General features: G+C 33.4%; 1 protein-coding gene across 4 annotated transcripts in view; it reads right to left on the bottom strand.

Annotated features, from left to right (window-relative positions):
* Galphao (G protein alpha o subunit) overlaps positions 1 to 26,528 on the bottom strand; it is a 184,752-nt gene that overhangs the window by 82,587 nt on the left and 75,637 nt on the right. For 3 of the 4 annotated variants that reach the window (XM_073991912.1, XM_073991914.1, XM_073991915.1), the window contains exon 2: positions 20,552 to 21,332. The exons of the other annotated variant lie outside the window; for it this stretch is intronic. In XM_073991912.1, the coding sequence (XP_073848013.1) occupies positions 20,552 to 20,669 (118 nt within the window). In that variant the 5' untranslated portion in view covers positions 20,670 to 21,332. The remainder of the gene's footprint in view (positions 1 to 20,551; positions 21,333 to 26,528) is intronic. 4 annotated transcript variants of the gene reach the window in all.

Genomic DNA, 26,528 nt, shown 5'->3' on the forward strand with positions numbered 1-26,528 from the left:
AAAATAAACGTGGATTTTTTTAAAGAATTTTTGGTGGACCCCTAAAAGACAATAAACGTGGATTTTTTAAAGAATTGTTGGTGGACCTCTAAAAGACAATAAACGTGGATTTTTTAAAGAATTTTTGGTGGACTTCTAAAAGACAATAAACGTGGATTTTTTAAAGAATTTTTGGTGGACCTTTAAAAGACAGTAAACGTGGATTTTTTAAAAAATTTTTGGTGAACCCCAAAAGGACAATAAACGTGGATTTTTTAAAAAATTTTTGGTGAACCCCAAAAGGACAATAAACGTGGATTTTTTAAAGAATTTTTGGTGGACCACAAAAGGAAAATAAACGTGGATTTTTTTTAAAGAATTTTTGGTGGACCCCTAAAAGACAATAAACGTGGATTTTTTAAAGAATTGTTGGTGGACCTCTAAAAGACAATAAACGTGGATTTTTTAAAGAATTTTTGGTGGACTTCTAAAAGACAATAAACGTGGATTTTTTAAAGAATTTTTGGTGGACCTCTAAAAGACAATAAACGTGGATTTTTTAAAGAGTTTTTGGTGGACCTCTAAAAGACAATAAACGTGGATTTTTTAAAGAATTTTTGGTGGACCTCTAAAAGACAGTAAACGTGGATTTTTTAAAAAATTTTTGGTGAACCCCAAAAGGACAATAAACGTGGATTTTTTAAAGAATTTTTGGTGGACCTCTAAAAGACAATAAACGTGGATTTTTTAAAGAATTTTTGGTGGACCTCTAAAAGACAATAAACGTGGATTTTTTAAAGAATTTTTGGTGGACCTCTAAAAGACAATAAACGTGGATTTTTTAAAGAATTTTTGGTGGACCTCTAAAAGACAATAAACGTGGATTTTTTAAAGAGTTTTTGGTGGACCTCTAAAAGACAATAAACGTGGATTTTTTAAAGAATTTTTGGTGGACCTCTAAAAGACAATAAACGTGTATTTTTTAACGAATTTTTGGTGGACCTCTAAAAGACAATAAACGTGGATTTTTTAAAGAATTTTTGGTGGACTTCTAAAAGGCAATAAACGTGGATTTTTTAAGAATTTTTGCTGGACCTCTAAAAGACAATAAACGTGGATTTTTTTAAGAATTTTTGCTGGACCAAAAAATGACAATAAACGTGGATTTTTTAAAGAATTTTTGTTGGACCCCTAAAAGACAATAAACGTGGATTTTTTAAAGAATTTTTGGTGGACCTCTAAAAGACAATAAACGTGTATTTTTTAAAGAATTTTTGGTGGACCTCTAAAAGACAATAAACGTGGATTTTTTAAAGAATTTTTGGTGGACCTCTAAAAGACAATAAACGTGGATTTTTTAAAGAATTTTTGGTGGACCTCTAAAAGACAATAAACGTGGATTTTTTAAAGAGTTTTTGGTGGACCTCTAAAAGACAATAAACGTGGATTTTTTAAAGAATTTTTGGTGGACCTCTAAAAGACAATAAACGTGTATTTTTTAAAGAATTTTTGGTGGACCTCTAAAAGGCAATAAACGTGGATTTTTTAAGAATTTTTGCTGGACCTCTAAAAGACAATAAACGTGGATTTTTTTAAGAATTTTTGCTGGACCAAAAAATGACAATAAACGTGGATTTTTTAAAGAAATTTTGGTGGACCTTTAAAAGACAATAAACGTGAATTTTTTAAAGAATTTTTGTTGGACCTCTAAAAGACAATAAACGTGGATTTTTTTAAGAATTTTTGCTGGACCTCTAAAAGACAATAAACGTGGATTTTTTTAAGAATTTTTGCTGGACCTAAAAATGGCAATAAACGTGGATTTTTTAAAGAATTTTTGTTGGACCCCTAAAAGACAATAAACGTGGATTTTTTAAAGAATTTTTGGTGGACCTCTAAAAGACAATAAACGTGGATTTTTTTAAGAATTTTTGCTGGACCAAAAAATGACAATAAACGTGGATTTTTTTAAAGAATTTATGGTGGACCTCTAAAAGACAATAAACGTGGATTTTTTTAAGAATTTTTGGTGGACCTCTAAAAGACATTAAACGTGGATTTTTTAAAGAATTTTTGGTGGACCTCTAAAAGACAATAAACGTGGATTTTTTAAAGAATTTTTGGTGGACCTCTTAAAGACAATAAACGTGGATTTTTTTAAAGAATTTTTGGTGGACCTCTAAAAGGCAATAAACGTGGATTTTTTAAGAATTTTTGCTGGACCTCTAAAAGACAATAAACGTGGATTTTTTAAAGAATTTTTGGTGGACCTCTAAAAGGCAATAAACGTGGATTTTTTAAGAATTTTTGCTGGACCTCTAAAAGACAATAAACGTGGATTTTTTTAAGAATTTTTGCTGGACCAAAAAATTACAATAAACGTGGATTTTTTAAAGAATTTTTGTTGGACCCCTAAAAGACAATAAACGTGGATTTTTTAAAGAATTTTTGGTGGACCTCTAAAAGACAATAAACGTGGATTTTTTTAAGAATTTTTGCTGGACCAAAAAATGACAATAAACGTGGATTTTTTTAAAGAATTTTTGGTGGACCTTTAAAAGACAGTAAACGTGGATTTTTTAAAGAATTGTTGGTGGACCTCTAAAAGACAATAAACGTGGATTTTTTTTAAGAATTTTTGGTGGACCTCTAAAAGACAATAAACGTGGATTTTTTTTAAGAATTTTTGCTGGACCTAAAAATGGCAATAAACGTGGATTTTTTAAAGAATTTTTGTTGGACCCCTAAAAGACAATAAACGTGGATTTTTTAAAGAATTTTTGGTGGACCTCTAAAAGACAATAAACGTGGATTTTTTAAAGAATTTTTGGTGGACCAAAAAATGACAATAAACGTGGATTTTTTTAAAGAATTTTTGGTGGACCTCTAAAAGACAATAAACGTGGATTTTTTTAAGAATTTTTGCTGGACCAAAAAATGACAATAAACGTGGATTTTTTTAAAGAATTTTTGGTGGACCTTTAAAAGACAATAAACGTGGATTTTTTAAAGAATTTTTGGTGAACCACAAAAGAAGAAGAATTTTTGGTGGACCTCTAAAAGACAATAAACGTGGATTTTTTAAAGAATTTTTGGTGGACCTTTAAAAGACAATAAACGTGAATTTTTAGAGAATTTTTGGTGGACCTCTAAAAGACAATTAACGTGGATTTTTTAAAGAATTTTTGGGGGCCACAAAAGGACAATAAACGTGGATTTTTTAAAGAATTTTTGGTGAACCACAAAAGGACAATAAACGTGGATTTTTTAAAGAATTTTTGGTGAACCACAAAAGGACAATAAACGTGGATTTTTTAAAGAATTTTTGGTGAACCACAAAAGGACAATAAACGTGGATTTTTTAAAGAATTTTTGGTGAACCACAAAAGGACAATAAACGTGGATTTTTTAAAGAATTTTTGGTGAACCACAAAAGGACAATAAACGTGGATTTTTTAAAGAATTTTTGGTGAACCACAAAAGGACAATAAACGTGGATTTTTTAAAGAATTTTTGGTGAACCACAAAAGGACAATAAACGTGGATTTTTTAAAGAATTGTTGGTGGACCTAAAAAGAAAAATTTAGTGGACCTAAAAAGAACAAATAGGTGGTCCCAAAGAGGTCATTAAATGTGAATTTTAAAATATTTTTAGGTGCGCCCAGTGAAGACATGAATTGGGAATTTTGAAAGATTTTTAGGCGAACCCAAAAAGGTCATTAAATGTGGAATTTTAAAAGATTTTTTAGTCGTGGAATTTATTTATTTATTTATTTTATGTGGTTCTAAAGATGACAAACGTAAATTGTTCCCATGGGTTTTAGATGGACTCAATGAGTACCATAAAAGTTTTAAAATGTTAGCCTCAATTTCTAATCACAATGGATTTATTTCGACATTCGAAAACCATCTCGATTAACATGCCACTCACTCTTCTGTGATGAAAATTTTATAAATCATTTCCAAAGCCGTTTTAATTGTCTGAAATTTCCCATTTCACATTATATGGAGCGGAACAACACCCGTATGCAAAGAATTGTTCTATTGAAAGCGCCACATTAGAGTTCCTCACTCATGTAACAGGTTGCGCCTGATTTAATTTTGTTAATGCTTCATAGTTTTTAGTTTGTTAATATTTTTTTTTAAAAGAAAAAAAATTACAAAATTAAAAACAACAACAAAAACTAAAATTTCTGTTAACACTTTTATTTTCATGAGTGAATGACTGAATGCCCGCCCGCGTGCCTGCTCGGCAAGCTTGCCCATCTGAATGAATGAACGAACGAACCAAAAGTCTGCCTCTGCCCTATGCTTGGTTGAATGTGAACATCTTGGCTGCAGAGCGTAAAGATGATGTTTTGGTGTGAAGTGGTGTGGCCTAATGGCTTTTGAAGTGCCAAAAAAATACTTGTGTACGTTTTGTAGCTGAATGGGCATCACATACATATGTATGTATGTAGCATACATACAACCGTACATACATACATATACAGCGACATTGAGATTACACCTAAAATTTAAGTACAATGTCTAGGCGGCATAAGATGCTGATGATGACGAAGAGGAAGGCGCTGTCGGCACTGTTTCAGCTTTGTTGAATGTAAATGTTTTGTAGAAAAAAACAACAACAACAACAAATTCCAAAAAAAAAAAAAATCTAAAGTACAAATCTGTGTTAACAACAATCACAAGTACAAACAATAACAAAAAAAATGTACGTAAGTAAACATATGTAAGTATATTTGTATGATAATGGCATATATCATTTCTTTCTTTCTTTTTTTGCAAATGAAATAATAATCATATTTCTTTTCCCAGAAACAACAATTCAACACAAAATATGGAAACGTGTTAATAATGGCACATGGGGAACATTTGGTAATTCATACAAAAAAAAAAAAAAAAAAAAAAAAAAAAATAAAAAAACGACAACAACAGCAAGAACACAATGACGCTATTATTTACCGTTGCCAATTTTATTCAGATGTTTTTTTCTTTTTGCATTAAAGAAAAAGTAAAAGGACAATAACAGCAAAAACAACAGCATTGTGTGATTTAATTTAATTTTAATTTTTTTTTTGCTATTGTTCACTGAACTCACAACACAATTCAAAAGTCATTGTTTGTTTTTTTTAATACATCGACCTTTTGATTTATTATCTAAATTTTCAGAAATGCTCAGAATCCTCAGAAAAAAAATTGAAATTGAAAATTAATCCCAGTATTACAATTTCATAAAAATTATGTTTACAAATCGTTTCAATCGGTTTAAATTTATCATATTTTTTGCCTGCTCAAAAACCATAGATTCCCATTTCATATGGAAGGTGACGTATGCTAAACGTAAAACCTGTGTGGCAATAAGCATACGCCACCTCATATATTAAATTAATATTAATTATACGCCCATCAGAACAAAAATGTTTTTTTATATTTAAGAGCTTCCAAAGAGGATAATGACAAGGGACAATAAACATGGAGGACCTCTAAAAGACAATAAACATGGATTTTTTTTAAAAAATTTTGGTGGACCTCAAACGGACAATAAACGTTTAAAGAATTTTGGTGGACCATAAAAGGACAATAAACGTGGATTTTTTAAAGAATTTTTGTTGGACCACAAAAGGACAGTATACGTGGATTTTTTAAAGAATTTTTGGTGGACCTCTAAAAGACAATAAACGTGGATTTTTTAAAGAATTTTTGGTGGACCTCTAAACAACAATAAACGTGGATTTTTTAAAGAATTTTTGGTGTACCTCTAATAGACATAAAACTTGGATTTCTAAAAAAAATTTTTTGTAAACCTCTAAAAGACAATAAACGTGGATTTTTTAAAGAATTTTTGTTGGACCACAAAAGGACAGTATACGTGGATTTTTTAAAGAATTTTTGGTGGACCTCTAAAAGACAATAAACGTGGATTTTTTAAAGAATTTTTGGTGGACCTCTAAAAGACAATAAACGTGGATTTTTTAAAGAATTTTTGGTGGACCTCTAAACAACAATAAACGTGGATTTTTTAAAGAATTTTTGGTGTACCTCTAATAGACATAAAACTTGGATTTCTAAAAAAAATTTTTTGTAAACCTCTAAAAGACAATAAACGTGGATTTTTTAAAGAATTTTTGGTGTACCTCTAATAGACAATAAACGTGGATTTTTTAAAGAATTTTTGTAGACCTCTAAAAGACAATAAACGTGGATTTTTTAAAGAATTTTTGTAGACCTCTAAAAGACAATAAACGTGGATTTTTTAAAGAATTTTTGGTGGACCTCTAAACAACAATAAACGTGGATTTTTTAAAGAATTTTTGGTGGACCTCTAAACAACAATAAACGTGGATTTTTTAAACAATTTTTGGTGGATTTTTTAAAGAATTTTTGTTAGCCCACAAAAGGACAATAAGCGTGGATTTTTTAAAGAATTTTTGTTAGCCCACAAAAGGACAATAAGCGTGGATTTTTTAAAGAATTTTTGTTAGCCCACAAAAGGACAATAAGCGTGGATTTTTTAAAGAATTTTTGTTAGCCCACAAAAGGACAATAAGCGTGGATTTTTTAAAGAATTTTTGTTAGCCCACAAAAGGACAATAAGCGTGGATTTTTTAAAGAATTTTTGTTAGCCCACAAAAGGACAATAAGCGTGGATTTTTTAAAGAATTTTTGTTAGCCCACAAAAGGACAATAAGCGTGGATTTTTTAAAGAATTTTTGTTAGCCCACAAAAGGACAATAAGCGTGGATTTTTTAAAGAATTTTTGTTAGCCCACAAAAGGACAATAAGCGTGGATTTTTTAAAGAATTTTTGTTAGCCCACAAAAGGACAATAAGCGTGGATTTTTTAAAGAATTTTTGTTAGCCCACAAAAGGACAATAAGCGTGGATTTTTTAAAGAATTTTTGTTAGCCCACAAAAGGACAATAAGCGTGGATTTTTTAAAGAATTTTTGTTAGCCCACAAAAGGACAATAAGCGTGGATTTTTTAAAGAATTTTTGTTAGCCCACAAAAGGACAATAAGCGTGGATTTTTTAAAGAATTTTTGTTAGCCCACAAAAGGACAATAAGCGTGGATTTTTTAAAGAATTTTTGTTAGCCCACAAAAGGACAATAAGCGTGGATTTTTTAAAGAATTTTTGTTAGCCCACAAAAGGACAATAAGCGTGGATTTTTTAAAGAATTTTTGTTAGCCCACAAAAGGACAATAAGCGTGGATTTTTTAAAGAATTTTTGTTAGCCCACAAAAGGACAATAAGCGTGGATTTTTTAAAGAATTTTTGTTAGCCCACAAAAGGACAATAAGCGTGGATTTTTTAAAGAATTTTTGTTAGCCCACAAAAGGACAATAAGCGTGGATTTTTTAAAGAATTTTTGGTGGACCTCTAAAAGACAATAAACGTCGATTTTTTAAAGAATTTTTGGTGGACCATAAAAGGACAATAAACGTCGATTTTTTAAAGAATTTTTGGTGGACCACAAAAGGACAATAAGCGTGGATTTTTTAAAGAATTTTTGTTGGACCACAAAAGGACAATAAGCGTGGATTTTTTAAAGAATTTATGTTGGACCACAAAAGGACAATAAGCGTGGATTTTTTAAAGAATTTATGTTGGACCACAAAAGGACAATAAACGTGGATTTTTTAAAGAATTTATGTTGGACCACAAAAGGACAATAAGCGTGGATTTTTTAAAGAATTTATGTTGGACCACAAAAGGACAATAAGCGTGGATTTTTTAAAGAATTTTTGTTGGACCACAAAAGGACAATAAGCGTGGATTTTTTAAAGAATTTTTGTTGGACCACAAAAGGACAATAAGCGTGGATTTTTTAAAGAATTTTTGTTGGACCACAAAAGGACAATAAGCGTGGATTTTTTAAAGGATTTTTGTTGGACCACAAAAGGACAATAAGCGTGGATTTTTTAAAGGATTTTTGTTGGACCACAAAAGGACAATAAGCGTGGATTTTTTAAAGAATTTTTGTTTGTTTAAACATTTTGAAATGGACCCTTTCTCTATCTTCATCAAACATAAGATAATTTCATAGCGACGTATGATAAATATTTGAACTTGCAAAACTAATATGCCACCCATGACATTGAATTAATATTAATTATACGCCCTACTGTCGACTTTCTATTGAAACTATTTTAAAATATGTTTAGAAGTGTGAATTACTCTATGCAACACTGAAAATGCAAACAACTTCTAATATAATTTTTTTGGAAATATATATTGAGACTACAAAAACCCTAGTAGGGTTTTGTCCTGTCAGATCCAGTTCGGATTTTATGGCCTCATCTAAACCGGTCTAAAACTGCAATTTTATGCAATTGTCGGGCCTTTATCTCAGAAACGAACAGAAATTTGGCTTTGCTGCCTTTGGCAATTTTGCAGCCCTTAACTAGTAAAACTTATCTTTTGAACAGACCACATACGAAAAACTCTATCTAAGGCATCCAAATCGATAAAATATAGAAAATTTTACATAATTTCAGAAATTCTGGTCAGCATCAGCTTAACTATTGGGAGTTAAACCAAGCACCTTTTGCAAAAATCTTCCAAATAAAGTTCTCAACAATTCTTCAGAACATTCTGAAACTCTAAAATTCTTACTTCATGTTGTTTCAGCGGTATTTTGCATCATATCTTTTACAACACGTATTTCAAACACAGTTCACACCAAAGGCTGTTTCTCGCATTTCGGATTTCAGTACATTATTGACATTTTTATTAAATCGACGTTGAAAAAGGTACTGAAAACAACGGGATAGAGGCATTTTACAACCATGACTTGTTCTGAAGAGTTGTGTATTACATTCCAGGAAATATTTTTCCATAAGGAAATATTCAGAAAAAATTAACGGCTTTGGAGATACGGTGGAAATGTATAAAAATTATGCAATTTTTGCATATATTTTGAGATTTGAGGTAATAAATGTAGTTCTTCGAGATCATTATTTCTCCAAATATTTTATTCTTGTTCTTATCTACAAATTTGCTTCAGAAGTCAGAAGAAGGTTCGCATTGGTTTCAGAGATATAGCCCCAAATTTCTTTAAAAATTCAATATTTAACAATTTTTAGATGGGGCCATAAAATCCGAGCTGGATCTGACACAACGAAACCAAACTAGGGTTCTTGTCCCTTTGGTCTGTACTTTCAAAAAATTCACAGTTCGAATTGTTTGCACGAGGTCGCCTTAAAAATGTTGCACAGTGTTATCAAAATTTTTATGAGGGTCCTAAGAGGATGATAAAGGTGTATTCTTAATATATGTTTACGAGAATTTTTTTAAAGAATTTTGGTGGACCTCTAAAACAAAATAAAATAAACAAAACCAACAGATGAATAATTGTTTTACAAACATTTAAAAATATTTTTTTTCTATTGAATTTAAGAAATCCCCCACCCTGCTGACAAGGTCACACAAATGATGAGTGGTGCATTTTTTTTATTTTACATTTTAAAGAAGCCATGAATACAAATTACAAATCAAATTTTCATAGAAATCAAAATTCATGGCATCAAAACAATAAAAAATTCAAATGGAAATAAAAATAAATGATTTCATGAGAACTACTTTTCGAAACGCAAACGAACGAAACAAAATTTGTTTAAACATATATCATTTCATTTAATTTTTTATTATTATTTATTTAATTTCAACTCACTTCACCCCAACCAACAAACGCCAAATAATTATAAACAAAATGTTTGGCGAAAAAAATAGAGCGAAAAAGGAAAATAATAAACAGTGGCATGGCAGCCACAAACTGACAGCAGTCCGAATCTGGAACAAGTATCTGTTGAAGAGAAAAAACTGCACACCCGTAGTTCGCTCTACGTCAAAAATTGAAATTATAATCCACAAAATGAAATTATGATATTTTATTTTAAATCAAAACTTAATTAAAATTAATGTATCTTCTTTGGTTTTCCTCTTTTCTTGATTAAATAAACAAAAATGTGCCAAAAACATTATTTTTCTCGACACGTCGTCGTGTTGCCTTTAACAAGAACAACAAATTCATCTGGAAAACGAAAAATGGCACATGATTCATTAAAAAAAACAACGTTGTAAAATCAATGCAAAATCAGTGGCACGTTTCGAAAATAAATAATCAAAATTACAAAACAAATTCAACATTTACAAAAATAATAAATGAAGCTATAATAAATCGTTAGCAGTTTGAGATTGATTTTCCGATTATCACTCAACAACATTTTGTAAAAAAAAAAAAAAACAAAATGTTGATGATTAATGACAATTCCCATAACTATCTCATTAAAAAGTTTTTAAAAATATTGTTTTTCGTTGCTAGTTTTGCAGCTCGTTTATCGCACATTGACTTTGCGAAGAACGCTGTAACAAAAGCTTTCAGTTATTTACGTGTGTCCGCCGTGTGCCGTATGATTAATGTCTTTGAAAAGATTTTTTTGTTCATAATAATCATACGCCTTGTTGCCATAATAATTAATAATACTTATACGCCATGTTGTCAAGCGAAAGAGAAGACATTATTTGTAGGCTGAATTATTACACTTTTTCAATGATTTTTGTGAACAATCAATAAGGGCAATGAATAGGAACATTTTAAAGGAATAAAAGAGATTTTTAGTGGTATATAAAGGTGTAACTTTTAATGTTTTAAGGTGTAGCCGGATGACAGTAAAATAGGATTTTTTAAAGAAATATTTTGGTAGACTATAATATGACAATACACAAGCATTTTTTAAGATTTTTATGTGAACCCAAAAATACAATAAACGTTAATTTTTTAAAAATATTTAGGTGGACCCAACAAGAAGAAATAACGTAAAATATGTACAGGTGGACCCAGTGGACTATAAATGTGGATTTTTAAAAAGATTGGTTACTGGACCCTGTGGACAATAAACGTAGACCCAAAGGACAATAAACGTGGATTTTTAACAGATATTTAGGTGAACCAAGATGTGACAATACATGCGACTTTTCAAAGTTTTAGGAGGATCCAAAGAGGACAATAAACTTGGATTTTTAATATATTTTACGAGGATTCAAATGAGATTATGAATTTATGGATTTTAAAGACAGTTTTAGATGTATGAAGCAAAGGATTTTTAAAAGACATATAGAAGGGTCCAATGACCCAAGGAGGACCCAAATAGAACTATACGCTTGAATTATTACGAGATTTCTAGGAGGATCCAAAGAGGACTATAAACGTGGATTTTTTGATGTATTTTTAGGAGTATCCAAAAAGAACTACAAGGTGGCGCAAAAGCAAACTTCCGATGTTTTTTGGCTGTAATTTAAAAAAAAACTTTGATTTTTCTTGTGGATTATTTTTATTTGGTCTTTTAATTTTTTTACATCAAGTCGAGAATATGATGTCAGATAAATGGCCGCCGCCACAGTTTATTGTCATTTGAGCCCTTTTTATGGCATTTTCCATCACTTTGGCCAAAACTTCCGGCGATAGGTCCTCACATTCTTGACGGATATTGTCTTTAAGAGCTGCAAGAGTCTGAGGCTTGTTGACATAAACCCGCGACTTCAAAAAGCCCCACAAAGAGAAGTCTGTAGTGGTCAAATCAGGAAATCTGCGACGAAACTCACGTTGTGCCAAAGTCACCGACCGATTATTGCTCAAATAAATAGTCACCAACATTCCGCGTTCTGGAGCAGTGTAGTGTAACATTGTTTATTAACGTGTATTTCGAATGTGTTTACTACACAAATGTCAAAACAGAACTGACATTAGGGGCCAATCGCAAAATTTATAGCATTTTCTGATAGGAGGATTACTTTTGCGCCACCTTGTATAACTTGGATTTCAAAGTGATTTATAAGAGGAACCAAGAGGACTATAAACTTAAATTTTTATTAGATTTTTAGATGGATCCAAAGGGGTCTACAAAAGTTGATTACAAAGGATAAGGTGGATTAAAATATTCAAATATAAGTTTGGATTTTTAACAGATTTTTAAGAGGATCCAAAGAGGAACTATAGACGTGAATTTTTTGGAGAAGCCAAGGTGAACAATAAACGAGGATTTTAGAAAGATTTTTAGGAGAAGCCAATGAGGGTAATAAAGGTGGATTTGTTAGATATTTTTAGGGGATCCAAAGAGGACCATAAAATATAAGTTTGGATTTTTAACCGATTTTTAAAAAGATCCAAACAGGACTGTCTGTAAACATAGATTTTTAAAGACTAGTAGGAGGAACCAAGGGAAGACTTTGAATGGATGGATTTTTATGATATTTTTAGGAGTTTTTTTATGAATTTTAGTAAAAACCAATGAGGACTATAAATGTGTATTTTTATATGGTTTTCGGGCGATAAAAATATGACTAAAAAGTGGGTTTTAGGGCTATCAATCAACGATGATTTTTGTATAAGCTTAGTTTTATGAAAATGGGCGTAGACCGATATTCGAACATAATCCATCTATCGTAGAAATATCACGATATGCAAAGTATAGACCAAATCTGTAATTACCTTCGAGAGTTATTGTGTGCACCATTTTAGCGAAAAGTTTTGAACATTTATGGGGGAGGTACCTGAAAGATTGGACCTACATGGTCCATCTTCGAACTCATACTAAGTTTGGACAAAATATTACAAAGGCCAAATTTTAGACCAAATCAGTTGATCCGTTCGAGAGTTATCGTGTGCTCCAGCCAGTCAGACGGATAGACATAAATCGAATCCAATTGTCCGAAGCGGATTAGTCCAAAAATACTTGGAGTCTAAAACCATTATTTCGATGAAGCACATTTTCATCATATCAGAGTGGATAATCCTCATAGCTTAAAGGTTGAGGGTATAAAAATCCACGTTTATTTTCCTTTATGATCCAACAAAAATCTTTAAAAAATCCTGTTTTTACCTTTTCGTTTAAAAAAATCTGCGTTTATTGTCCTTTTGTGTTCCACCAAAACTTCTTTAAAAAATCGCGTTTATTGTCCCTTTGCGGTCCATCAAAAATACTTTAGAAAATCCACGTTTTGTGATCTTTTGTGATCCACCAACAATTCTTTAAAAAAATCCACATTTACTGTCTTCTAGAGGTCCACCAAAAATCCTTTAAAAATGCCACGTTTTGTGTCTTTGGATAGATCATCGAAAAAATCTTACAAATATCCACGCCTTGGATAGACTTTGGAAAAAAATCTTAAAAACATCCACGCCTTGGATAGACTTTGGAAAAAAATCTTAAAAACATCCACGCCTTGGATAGACTTTGGAAAAAAATCTTAAAAAACTGCAAGCCTTAATGTGGTCCAGCAAAAATTCTTTAAACAATTCACGTTTTGTGTCCTTTTGTGGTCCACCAAAAATTCTTTAAAAAATCCACGTTTTGTGTCCTTTGGTGGTCCACCAAAAATTCTTTAAAAAATTCACGTTTATTTTCCTTTTGTGGTCCGCCAAAAATTCTTTAAAAAATCCACTTTTATTTTCCTTTTGTGGTCCACCAAAAATTCTTTAAAAAACCACGTTTATTGTCCTTTTTTGCTCCATCAAAAATTCTTTAAAAAATCCACGTTTATTGTCCTTTTTTGCTCCACCAAAAATTCTTTAAAAAATCCACGTTTATTGTCCTTTTATGGTCCACCAAAAATTCTTTAAAAAATCCACGTTTATTACCCTTTTGTTGTCCAGCAAAAATTCTTTAAAAAATCCACGTTTTGTGTCCTTTTGTGGTCCACCAAAAATTCTTTAAAAAAACACGTTTTGTGTCCTTTTGTGGTCCACGAAAAATTCTTTAAAAAATCTACGTTTTGTGTCCTTTTGTGGTCCACCAAAAATTCTTTAAAAAATGCACGTTTATTGTCCTTTTATGGTCCACCAAAAATTCTTTAAAAAATGCACGTTTATTGTCCTTTTATGGTCCACCAAAAATTATTTAAAAAATCCACGTTTATTTTCCTTTTGTGGACCACAAAAAAACTCTTTGAGAAATCCACGTTTTGTGTCCTTTTGTGGACCACCAAAATTCCTGTAAAAAGTTCAAGTTTATTGTCCCTTTGTAGTCCACCAAAAATTCTAAAAAAAATATCCTCGAACAGCCAGCCAGTAAACTGCACTTAAGCGAACATTTGTAACTTTTGTGAGAGAAGTGCCGAAAGGAGTTTTTCGATATAGTACATCTTGGAACTTGATGGCCATTTTTACAACGCTATAATTTTATACTTCATACTTCTCTCGATATTGGCCCGATGGTTCAAAACTCCGCCCCTTGCAGTGTAAGAGGGAATGTGTCTTTTTATTTATAATTGGGTTGAATGTTACAATAGACGAATTTCATTTCTATTTTTTATTGTAATATTTTCTCTATATAAATCTTAAATTCTCGGTCTTCAAAGAAAATACAGAGAAATCACGTATAAAAGATTTGCAATGAGTAGCGTATAATTTATGTCAGCTCTACAGAAATCATACGCCACCCCTACGCACACATTTATATTAATAATACTTATACGCCATTATGACCACTACCAGATACACAGATAACAACTAATCTTTATGGTTATGTGGTTTACAAATTAACAACAAATTTAAATTAAAAATCTTTCATAGTCCGAGGCTTATGATTCATCTAACTTAGTACATCTGTTGCAATTATTATTATTAATAGGCAATAACTCATCAAATTTCTTGAACTTCTCTGTTATTTTTGTTTATTAAAAAAAAAAATAAAATCTTCTATTTCCTTGTAAAAAGTATGATGGCTAAAATAATTTGTTTATAACAATTTCACTAAGCAATAGACGAAAAAAATCACTACTTGCCTCATCAAAGTGGCAATGGTTTTCATCAATAATTTCAGCTATTTTGTTCGTCTTGTATCGTTCAAGTAGAAACTTACAGTTAATGGCATTCTTGCTACGTAGTGATTTTTTTTTTTTTTTTTGCATTGATTGAATACGTCCAGGGTGTCTTGGCCATTGTTTCTGTCTTGCGTTACGTTAACAAGAAGTCTCTTGCGGCAAAATGTAATTTTCAATTCACCCACTCATTTTTTCGAACATGGCCTCCACACTAACTGACTGACTAACTAACCAACTTGTCTGCTTTGGACACATAAGACGTTCCGTCAGTTCCGGACAATAAGAAAAAAAAAACAGTATACAATTTACTTTGTTTTCCATAAAAAAACTTTGAAGAGGGAGAGATCACATAATTTTGCCTCCTTTAGGCAATATTGATAAGATTTGAAGAGAGAAGAAAAACAAGAAAAAAACTATGAAGTGGTTTTTAAAATAATAAAGAATGGTGGTGATGGAGGTGGCTGGCCAAGAGCTTATTGTTCTTAGTTCAATTACTTATAAGTAGGTCGTTGCTGGTGGTCTGTTGTGTATACAGACGCACACTTACTATTGTAGTTTTTTTCACTTAACCAACCATCCTCTTATACTCACTCTTCGGATTCTACTTATCGTCATCGTAATCATCTTCTACAATGCAGCAGATGTTGTTTAAATTGTTTAACATGTTTATCTTTAAGGTATTAATTTTATTTACTATCTATGTGATGGAAACCAGATAAGGATCGAAGAAAAATATTATTTTTTTTTTACAATTTTCCATTGCAATAAAATAAAAGATACCTGGTCGTATGAGGTGTGCAAAGATTTGCATAGCGTATACGCCAGCCAGAGTTAAAAATTAATATGACTTATACGCCACTATATCCACATGTTTCAAATTAACAATTATCAATAAAACATTTTTCATATAGGAAAAACCATCTTCAGGATACTGATGACATTTTTTTCTATAGAAAAAACCATCTTCAGGATACTGATGACATTTTTTTCTATAGAAAAAACCATCCTCAGGGACCTGAGGAAATTTTTTCTATAGAAAAAACCATCCTCAGGGACCTGAGGAAATTTTTTCTATAGAAAAAACCATCCTCAGGGACCTGAGGAAATTTTTTCTATAGAAAAAACCATCCTCAGGGACCTGAGGAAATTTTTTCTATAGAAAAAACCATCCTCAGGGACCTGAGGAAATTTTTTCTATAGAAAAAGCCATCCTCAGGGACCTGAGGAAATTTTTTCTATAGAAAAAACCATCCTCAGGGACCTGAGGAAATTTTTTCTATAGAAAAAACCATCCTCAGGGACCTGAGGAAATTTTTTCTATAGAAAAAACCATCCTCAGGGACCTGAGGAAATTTTTTCTATAGAAAAAACCATCCTCAAGGACATGAGGAAATTTTTTCTATAGAAAAAACCATCCTCAGGGACCTGAGGAAATTTTTTCTATAGAAAAAACCATCCTCAGGGACCTGAGGAAATTTTTTCTATAGAAAAAACCATCCTCAGGGACCTGAGGAAATTTTTTCTATAGAAAAAACCATCCTCAGGGCACTGAGGAAATTTTTTCTATAGAAAAAACTATCCTCAGGGCACTGAGGAAATTTTTTCTATAGAAAAAACCATCCTCAGGGTCCTAAGGATTTTTTTTCTATAGAAAAAACCATCCTCAGAGTACTGAGGAAATGTTTTCTATAGAAAAAACCATCCTCAGAGTCCTGAGGAATTTTTTTCTATAGAAAAAACCATCCTCAGAGTCCTGAGGAATTTTTTTCTATAGAAAAAACCATCCTCAGAGTCCTGAGGAATTTTTTTCTATAGAAAAAACCATCCTCAGGGACCTGAGGAATTTTTTTCTATAGAAAAAACCATCCTCAGGGACCTGAGGAATTTTTTTCTATAGAAAAAACCATCCTCAGGGACCTGAGGAAATTTTTTCTATAGAAAAAGACCATCATCGGGATACTGAGGAAATTTTTTCTGTAGAAAAAACCATCCTCAGGGCGCTGAAGAAATTTGTTCTATAGAAAAAACCATCCTCAGGGCACTGAAGAAATTTGTTCTAAAGAAAATACCATCCTCAGGGTACTGAGGAAATTTTTTTCCATAGAAAAAAATCATTACTTCGACGAGGCACAAAATTCTAACACAACAATCATTTCTTTATAAACAATTTAATAATTAAAAAGCCTTAAGATGAAAATATAAATGTTAGAAAAATAACCTCCTTTCAAAATGTCAAAAACATTAAAGAAACATTTCTTATTAATGTCTTCCTGGTGAGGATGCCCTGAAGACAAAAAAGAAATATTGCAATTTTTCATTTCAATTGAAAAAGAAAAAAAAAACTGCAACACTATTTTCCCTCCCTGGCCCAGTCAGCATTCAAGAACAATAAATGAAATGAAATTTCACAGCCAGCTTCAACCACAATATGGACCACAGAAGAAGAAAGAAGAAAAAATAAAAAGAAAACCTACTTCTAATTTCACTTGACATCAAAAACAGGCAGACTGTAAGAAATCAAAGAACAATTTTGTGAATACCACGAGCAAACCACCCAACCACGAAAAACGCAAAGTCATTATCAATGTCTAAGAAGTTCAGCGGAAGAAAAGGGGGAAAATGTGAAAAATGCTTAAAACACTTGTTCGTAAAAGCAACTGAGATTTTGTTTTTAACATATTATTCATTATGCTGAAAAATCTATGAAATCTAGATAAAACTTAAGAGAATTTTATAGAGGTATTTAAGAGAGCGAAAGAAATAGCTGTAAATATTTCTTTGTTTCTTTCGAGACTGAGTGAGAGGAGAGATAAAAAATAAACATTATTTTAATGCCTCTTCGATATATGAGTTTTGAATTAACCTGATTTTTAAGACAACATTACTAAGAAATCCACCCCTTGAATGGACTTTGGAAAAGTTCTTTAAAAAAAATCCACGCCTTGGATAGACTTTGGAAAAAATTCTTTAAACAATCCACGCCTTGTATAGACTTTGGAAAAAGTTCTTCAAACAATCCACGCCTTGGATAGACTTTGGAAAAAAATTCTTAAAAAAATCCACGCTTTGGAAAAACGTTGGAAAAAATTCTTAAAAACATCCACACCTTGGATAGACTTTGGAAAAAATTCTTAAAGACATCCACGCCTTGGATAGAATTTAGAAAAAAAGTCTTAAAAACATCCACGCCTTGCATAGACTTTAGAAAAAATTCTTAAAAACATCCACGCCTTGGATAGACTTTGGAAAAAATTCTTAAAAACATCTACGCCTTGGATAGACTTTGGAAAAAATTCTTTAAACAATCCACGCCTTGGATAGACTTTGGAAAAAAATTCTTAAAAAAATCCAAGCTTTGGAAAAACCTTGGAAAAAATTCTTAAAAACATCCACGCCTTGGATAGACTTTGGAAAAAATTCTTAAAAACATCCACGCCTTGGATAGACTTTGGAAAAAATTTTTAAAAAAATCCACACTTTGGAAAAACCTTGGAAAAAAATTTTAAAAACATCCACGCCTTGGATAGACTTTGGAAAAAATTCTTAAAAACATCCACGCCTTGGATAGACTTTGGAAAAAATTCTTAAAAAAATCACGCCTTGGATAGACTTTGGAAAAAATTCTTAAAAAAATCCACGCCTTGGATAGACTTTGGAAAAAATTCTTAAAAAAATCCACGACTTGGATAGACTTTGGAAAAAATTCTTAAAAAAATCCACGCCTTGGATAGACTTTGGAAAAAATTCTTAAAAAAATCCACGCCTTGGATAGACTTTGGAAAAAATTCTTAAAAAAATCCACGCCTTGGATAGACTTTGGAAAAAATTCTTAAAAAAATCCACGCCTTGGATAGATTTTGGAAAAAATGTTTAAAAAAATCCACGCCTTGGATAGACTTTGGAAAAAATGTTTAAACAAATCCACGCCTTGGATAGACTTTGGAAAAATTGTTTAAAAAAATCCACGCCTTGGATAGACTTTGGAAAAATTGTTTAAAAAATCCACGCCTTGGATAGACTTTGGAAAAATTGTTTAAAAAAATCCACGCCTTGGATAGACTTTGGAAAAATTGTTTAAAAAAATCCACGCCTAGGATAGACTTTGGAAAAATTGTTTAAAAAAATCCACGCCTTGGATAGACTTTGGAAAAATTGTTTAAAAAAATCCACGCCTTGGATAGACTTTGGAAAAATTGTTTAAAAAAATCCACGCCTTGGATAGACTTTGGAAAAATTGTTTAAAAAAATCCACGCCTTGGATAGACTTTGGAAAAATTGTTTAAAAAAATCCACGCCTTGGATAGACTTTGGAAAAATTTATTTAAACAAATCCACGCCTTGGATAGACTTTGGAAAAATTCTTTAAAAAAATCCACGCCTTGGATAGACTTTGGAAAAATTCTTTAAAAAAATCCACGCCTTGGATAGACTTTGGAAAAATTCTTTAAAAAAAATCCACGCCTTGGATAGACTTTGGAAAAAAATCTTAAAAAAATCCACGCCTTGTATAGACCTTGGAAAAAATTCTTAAAAAAATCTACGCCTTGTATAGACCTTGGTAAAAATTCTTAAAAAAATCCACGCCTTGAATAGACTTTGGAAAAAATTCTTAAAAAAATCCACGCCTTGAATAGACTTTGGAAAAAATTCTTAAACAAGTCCACGCATTGTATAGACCTTGGAAAAAAATCTTAAAAAAATCCACGCCTTGTATAGACCTTGGAAAAAATTCTTAAAAAAATCCACGCCTTGTATAGACCTTGGAAAAAATTCTTAAAAAAATCCACGCCTTGTATAGACCTTGGAAAAAATTCTTAAAAAAATCCACACCTTGTATAGACCTTGGAAAAAATTCTTAGAAAAATCCACGCCTTGTATAGACCTTGGAAAAAATTCTTAAAAAAAATCTACGCCTTGTATAGACCTTGGAAAAAATTCTTAAAAAATCCACGCCTTGTATAGACCTTGAAAAATATTCTTAAAAAAATCTACGCCTTGTATAGACCTTGGTAAAAATTCTTAAAAAAATCCACGCCTTGTATAGACATTGGAAAAAATTCTTAAAAAAACCCACGCCTTGGATAGACCTTGGATAAAATTCTTAAAAAAATCCACGCCTTCGATAGTCTTTTGAAAAAATTCTTAACAACCTCCACGCCTTAAATAGACTCTGGAGAAAATCTTAAAAACATACACGCCTTGAATATACTTTGTTAAAATTCTTAAAGAATATCCATGCCTCAGATAGAATTTGGAAAAACTTTTTAAAAAAAATCCGCGCCTCGATTGTTTTAGCCACATTTTTTTAATAATTAGTTTTATCGCCCATTTGACTCCACATTTATGTTTTAAAAAAAACTGAAACATAGAATGAAGCTTTAAGATAAATTTAATATCAGTTCTCCCTTAAATACTCTCTTTGGCCATTTTTAATAACCACTGACTTATACATAGTTTCAGCCCAACAACAAACTACCCACTTTTTCTCTTAATTCATTTCTGTCACTGTTTACTAAACAGTCCATCTATGCTGTTTAGCAATGGAAACTCTCTCTCTCTCTCTCTCTCACCAATACAAACACAATATTCCTAGCACTCTTACCAAACCAGGTTTTTGTTTCCCAATTTCTCAAAGCATAACTCTCCCCAAAGAGTTGTTTTTTATTTCACAAAATTTGTGTATATATGTGTGTGTATGCTGATTTAGTTCATTTATTTCTCCCATAAAACAAAACACTACTACTCACCCAATAACAAAAGTTTAATATCCTTTGCTGCCTGTATCCCATCTTCTTTCAGATTGCGTTCAATCAAACGACTTCTGGCGGCTGCTGCCCTTTCTTCAGCACTCTGTGCGCAGCCCATGGTGCGTATTGCTTCGACACAAAACGTTTTGAAGGTCGTTTAATATCGGCCACAATTGGCCGAATACTGTAGCAGGAGCGAAAAGACAAAAAAACTTGAAGACGACAACGACGACGACGACAATGTTGTTGAAGGATTCAAAAGTCGTGGTGCGACGATATTAATGAAGTAATGCGCCAACAGTTGTGATAGTAATCAACGCACAAAAAAACTGGATGATTAAGAGGTAACTACCAATACGGGACGGGTTGGAGGTGGTTGTAATGAGGGGTTCCTGTTGGTGTTGTTGTTTACTCGTTTGTTTCTCTTTGGAGGGATATCTATTTTCTTTTTCGCTTGTCGTTTGTCAAGTCACCACAATTTTCTTAAGACGCAAATCAATGGCCATTTATTTCAATTTTCACTTGACGTCGTCTTGAAGTTGTTGTTGGAAAGTTTGTTTGAAAGAGTTGGGTTTTCTTTTGATAACTTTTTTATGTATGTCACTAGAGTGATTTTCAAAACTTTTATTTTAATTTACACAAATTTGTTGTTGATTAACCAGCAGACCATAGATTTGTGATTCTTTTTTTTCTTTGTTAAAACTTTTTTATTTACGTTTATAAATATTTCATTTAGTTATAAATTTATGAATTTATGATTTTTCATATATTATCTTCATATCTATATTAAAAATAAATATCCAAATAAGTGCTTTAAGAGCCAGTATTTCTCAACGGATTGTGGGCAAAATATAGTCTAAGATTATTTGGCGTCGCTGTCAAAATTTTCAAACAATCCATAATTGTACAGATGAATTTAAGGAAATTAATTTGAGTAGTTCGTATAGAGTAAAAATAGTCAACGATTGACTCAATATAGTTCTAATCGTGGAAGTCTTTGAAAAAAAAAAAAACCTTGGAATGTATTAAAACAAGTAAGAAAGTATCAGTCAGCTGAGCCGACTGAGATATACCCTCAGTCATGTACCCGAAGAAAAAAAGAACACAACACACACACACGCTGCCATGAAACGAAGCATGAGCTAGGTCTTGGCTTTATGGTAAACCGGAGGCTTAAAAATCTTGTATCCAGCTTTACTCCGGTTGATGAGAGAATTGCCACAATCCGTATAAAAGCAAAGTTTTTTAACATCAGTCTCATCTGCGCCCATGCTCCAACAGAAGAGAAAGACGAACAGACCAAGGATATATTCTACGAGCTCCTAGAGAGTATATGACCGCTCCCCTGGCCACGACATTAAGATTGTTCTAGGAGATTTTAATGCTAAAATTGGAAAGGAAAATGTATTCGGTCCCACAGTCAACAAATTCAGTCTTCATGAGGTAACATCCGACAATGGAATGAGGCTGATTGATTTTGCAGCGGCAAAGAACATGGTAGTGAGCAGCACCACATTCCCACACCTCGACATACACAAGGCTACTTGGATGTCCCCGGATGGGAAAACAAAAAATCAGATTGATCATGTTGTGATAGATGGAAGACACTCGTCCAGTGTGTTAGATGTCCGATCGATTCGAGGTGTGAACATCGATTCGGACCATTTCCTTGTGGCAGCCAAGGTACGCACTCGTCTTAATGTTGCGGCAAAAGTGCGATCTAACACAGGACGGAAGCTGGATGTCGAGAAGCTGCAAACACAACAGACAGCACAAGCCTACTCCGCTCAACTGACTCGCATGCTGGAAAACAGCACTTCTTATCCCGATAATGTAGAAGCACGTTGGCAAAGAATAGCCCACTTACTTCAGACTGCCGCAAAAACCATACTTGGGTACCAAAAACCTCCACCTAAAAATTTATGGTACGATCAGGAGTGTCGTAAAGCTTATCGGGAAAAGAGGAGAGAAGAAAAGCGTATTTTCAGGAGAAAAAAGAAGGAGCAAGAAAAACGTGAGCGTGAGAAACTCGAGATGTTCAGGAGTCAGAATGAAGTCCGAAAATTTTACCAGAGTGTAAAACACCAGACTGAAGGATATGGTGCAGGCACATTTTCCTGCAAAGATGACCAAGGGAATCTGGTAACTGATACAGATAGCGTACTGAGGATCTGGAAGGAGCACTTTATGAAGCTTTTATGAATATGGATGGCGATGAAGATACCTAAGAACCAATCTTAAATGACAATGTTGAATGTTTACCACCTAGCCAAAGCGAGGTTACGACAGCCATTAATCGGCTGAAAAACAATAAGGCAACAGGAGCTGATGGACTTCCTGCCGAATTGTTCAAGACCGGTGGCGAAATGCTGGTAAGGAGTATGCATCAGCTAATTTGCGAAATTTGGCAGGAAGAAAGCATACCCAACGATTGGAACCTCAGCCTACTATGTCCCGCACATAAGAAAGGAGACAAAACGGTTTGTGCAAATTACCGAGGTATAAGTCTCCTTCCCATCGCATATAAAGTGTGGTCGAACATACTGTGTGAACGGTTAAAACCCATGGTCAATGAAATAATCGGGTCATACCAATGCGGTTTTAGACCTGGTAAGTCGACAATTGACCAAATCTTCTCACTGCGCCAAATATTGGAGAAGACCCACGAAAGACAGATCGACACATACCACCTATTCATCGACTATAAGGCCGCGTTCGACAGCACAATTAAAGCAAAGGTGTTTCAAGCCATGTCCGAGTTTGGCATCCCTGCAAAACTAGTTCGACTATGCAGGATGACATTGGCTGACACAAGATCAGCGGTTAAAATAGGAAAGAACTTCTCCGAGCCTTTCAACACAAAACGAGGTTTCAGACAAGGTGACAGTCTATCGTGTGACCTATTTAATATCCTACTGGAAAAGGTCATACGAGATGCGAATATATATACGGCCAGAGACAAAAACAGCACGATATACAATAAAGATGTAATGTTGCTTGCATACGCAGATGACATAGACATAATAGGTAGATCAGCGCGAGCCGTAACAGCCACCTTTGCAAAAATTGAAAAAGAGTTTGCCAAATTGGGTCTGGCAGTCAACGGCGATAAGACGAAGTTGATAGTAAATGATAGTTGATAGTAAAATCCACAGTCAACTGTGGATGTTGATAATTATAAATTTGAGACAGTAAATGACTTTATCTACCTCGGCACCGCCATAAATAAAACCAACAATATAAGCCTTGAAATAAAAAGAAGAATAATATTCGGCAACAGATGCTACTTTGGTCTAAATAAACAATTTAAAAGCAAAACCACCTCTCGTCAAACAAAACTTACACTTTACCGGACACTGATACTACCCGTTCTTTTGTATGGATCTGAAGCATGGGTACTTGCGAAAGCAGATGAGGCAGAACTTGGTGTGTTTGAGAGAAACATTCTTCGAAAGAGAAAAATCCTTCAGGTACCTTACTTACTTACTTAGGTGGCTTTTATACTAAACAGAACGTCTTGTTCCATAAGCCGAACTAAAAATAGATTTCCAAACGCACCGATCTTTTGCCTTACTTCTCCAATTTTGGACGCCATGTTTTGTGATATCTTCTTCAACTTGGTCTTTCCATCGGAGTTTTGGCCTTCCCTTGGGGCGTATACCGTCGAGTGGCTTGTATTCAAATGCCTTTTTGAACTTTTCCGAAATTTTGTGTGGGAGGTACCCGAAGGCGTGGACCGATTGAGTTCACATTGGAACCTCATCTAAGTTTGATAGAAATTTCATGATGTGCAAAGTATGGACCAAATCGGTTATCGTGCGCACAAATTTTTCGAACATTTTCCAACTTTTGTTGGGGAGTTTCCGGAAATAGTGGAGCGTTATAACCCATCTTCGAACTTAAACTAAGTTTGGACAAAATATTATGAAAACCAAACTTTGGACCCAATCAGCTCATCCGTTCGAGAGTTATCGTGCGCACCAGCCAAGCCAGCCAGACGGACGGTCATGGCTAAATCGACTCCAAATTGTCTGAAACACATTTCGTCCAAACATACTTGGGGTCTAAAACCATTATTTCGATGAGGCACATTTTGCCCTTATGAAAGTGTATATACCCTCGTTAGCATAAATGCTGAGGTTATAAAAAGGGTTTCGTGGACTGCCATTTGCCACAAAATCACATAATATTTTTCAAAGATATTTTTAGGCTTTACCAGTGGGGGTCTTCCCTTAAGCCAGTTAAGATCCGGACGATGCAGCCGCCTCAATTCGTATTGGGCTCGAATTGATGCCACATGCCCGGCATGTAGATTGGAGCCAACGACACGCTGCATTTAACTGCCCAAATAACACCACTCACCGGTCTCCTGATTCCTTATGAACGCAACCAGTCCAGGTTGCAGAATTTTTTAATCTGGTTACGTAGGAACCATAACCAAGAACTGAAATAATAAACAAACGAACATTTGCGTTGCTACAACAACAAATTCAAAAATTTTCGCTAAAATGGTACGCAAATTATACCGAATATTGGGAGGTACCGATATATGAGAGCTATACCAAAACATGGACCTATATTGACGATGTTTCGTTGGAGATGTTTTATGACCACTGAGAACTTCAAATGTCAAATTACAGCTATTTCGGTTAAAAACTGTAGGTAAAATTCTCAAAATACCGAAAATCGGGAGGTACCGATATATGGGAGCTATACCAAAACATTGACCTATGTTGACGATGTTTGGTGGAGAAGTTTCATGACCACTGAGAACCTCAAATGGCAAATTACAGTTAGTTCGGTTAAAAATTGTAGCTACAATTCTCAAAATACCGAAAATCGGGGGGGGGGGGGGGGGGTTGGGGGGGGGGTACCGATATATGGGGGCTATACCAAAACATGTATCTATGTTGACGATGTTTCTTGGAGATGTTTTTTGACCACTGAGAACCTCAAATGGCAAATTACAGTTAGTTCGGTTAAAAATTGTAACTAAAATGTCCAAAATACCGAAAATCGGGAGGTACCGTTATATGGGGGCATACCAATACATGGACCTATGTTGACGATGTTTCGTGGAGATGTTTCATGACCACTGAGAACCTCAAATCTCAAATAGCAGATAGTTCGGTAAGAAATTGTGGCTAAAATTCTCAAAATACCGAAAATCGGGGGGTACCGTTATATGGGGACTATACCAAAACATGGACCTATGCCCGTATCCTTTGGGATATAAGTTTATTGATCACTAGGAACCCTAAGTGCCAAATTATGGCTAATTCGGTCTGCAAATGTGGCGAAGAACGTCAAAATACCTAAAATCCGGAGGTACCATTATAAGGGGGCTATACCAAAGAGTGGACCGATATAGCCCATCTTCGAACTTGACCTGCCTATGGAAAAAGACCCTCGGGTGCAAAATTTAAGCACTCTATCTCAATGATTGTGGACGCTAGAGTGATTACAACAGACGCACAGACGGACATGGCTAGATCGTCTTAGAATTTTATCCTCATCAAGAATATATATACTTTATATGGTCGCAAATGATTAGTTCGATGTGTTACAAACGGAATGACAAACTTAATATACCCTCCTTACTATGGTGGAGAGTATAAAAAAAGCCTGTGGATAATGTCCTCCCACACAATGTTTCGATAGAGGGCAGCTTAATGACTCGTCTGGGAAGTTTTTATATCCTCCACCATATGAAGGGTATAATTAAATTTATCATTCCGTTTGTAACACATCAAAATATTCATCGGAGACCCTATAAAGTAACCATGTCCGTCTGTCTGTCCGTCCGTCCATCTGTGTGTTGAAATCAAGATACAACTCACAATTTTAAAGATAGAGAGTCAAAATTTGGTACAGAAGTTTTCATTACTTGCAGGATGGTTGGTATTGAAAATGGGATATATCGGTCCTCATTTTGATATAGCCCCCATAGAATGGTACTCCCGATATTCGGTATTTT

The sequence above is a fragment of the Musca autumnalis genome, unplaced genomic scaffold, assembly GCF_047663935.1.
Source record: "Musca autumnalis isolate F117 unplaced genomic scaffold, ASM4766393v1 scaffold_5, whole genome shotgun sequence".
Classification (NCBI taxonomy): domain Eukaryota; kingdom Metazoa; phylum Arthropoda; class Insecta; order Diptera; family Muscidae; genus Musca; species Musca autumnalis.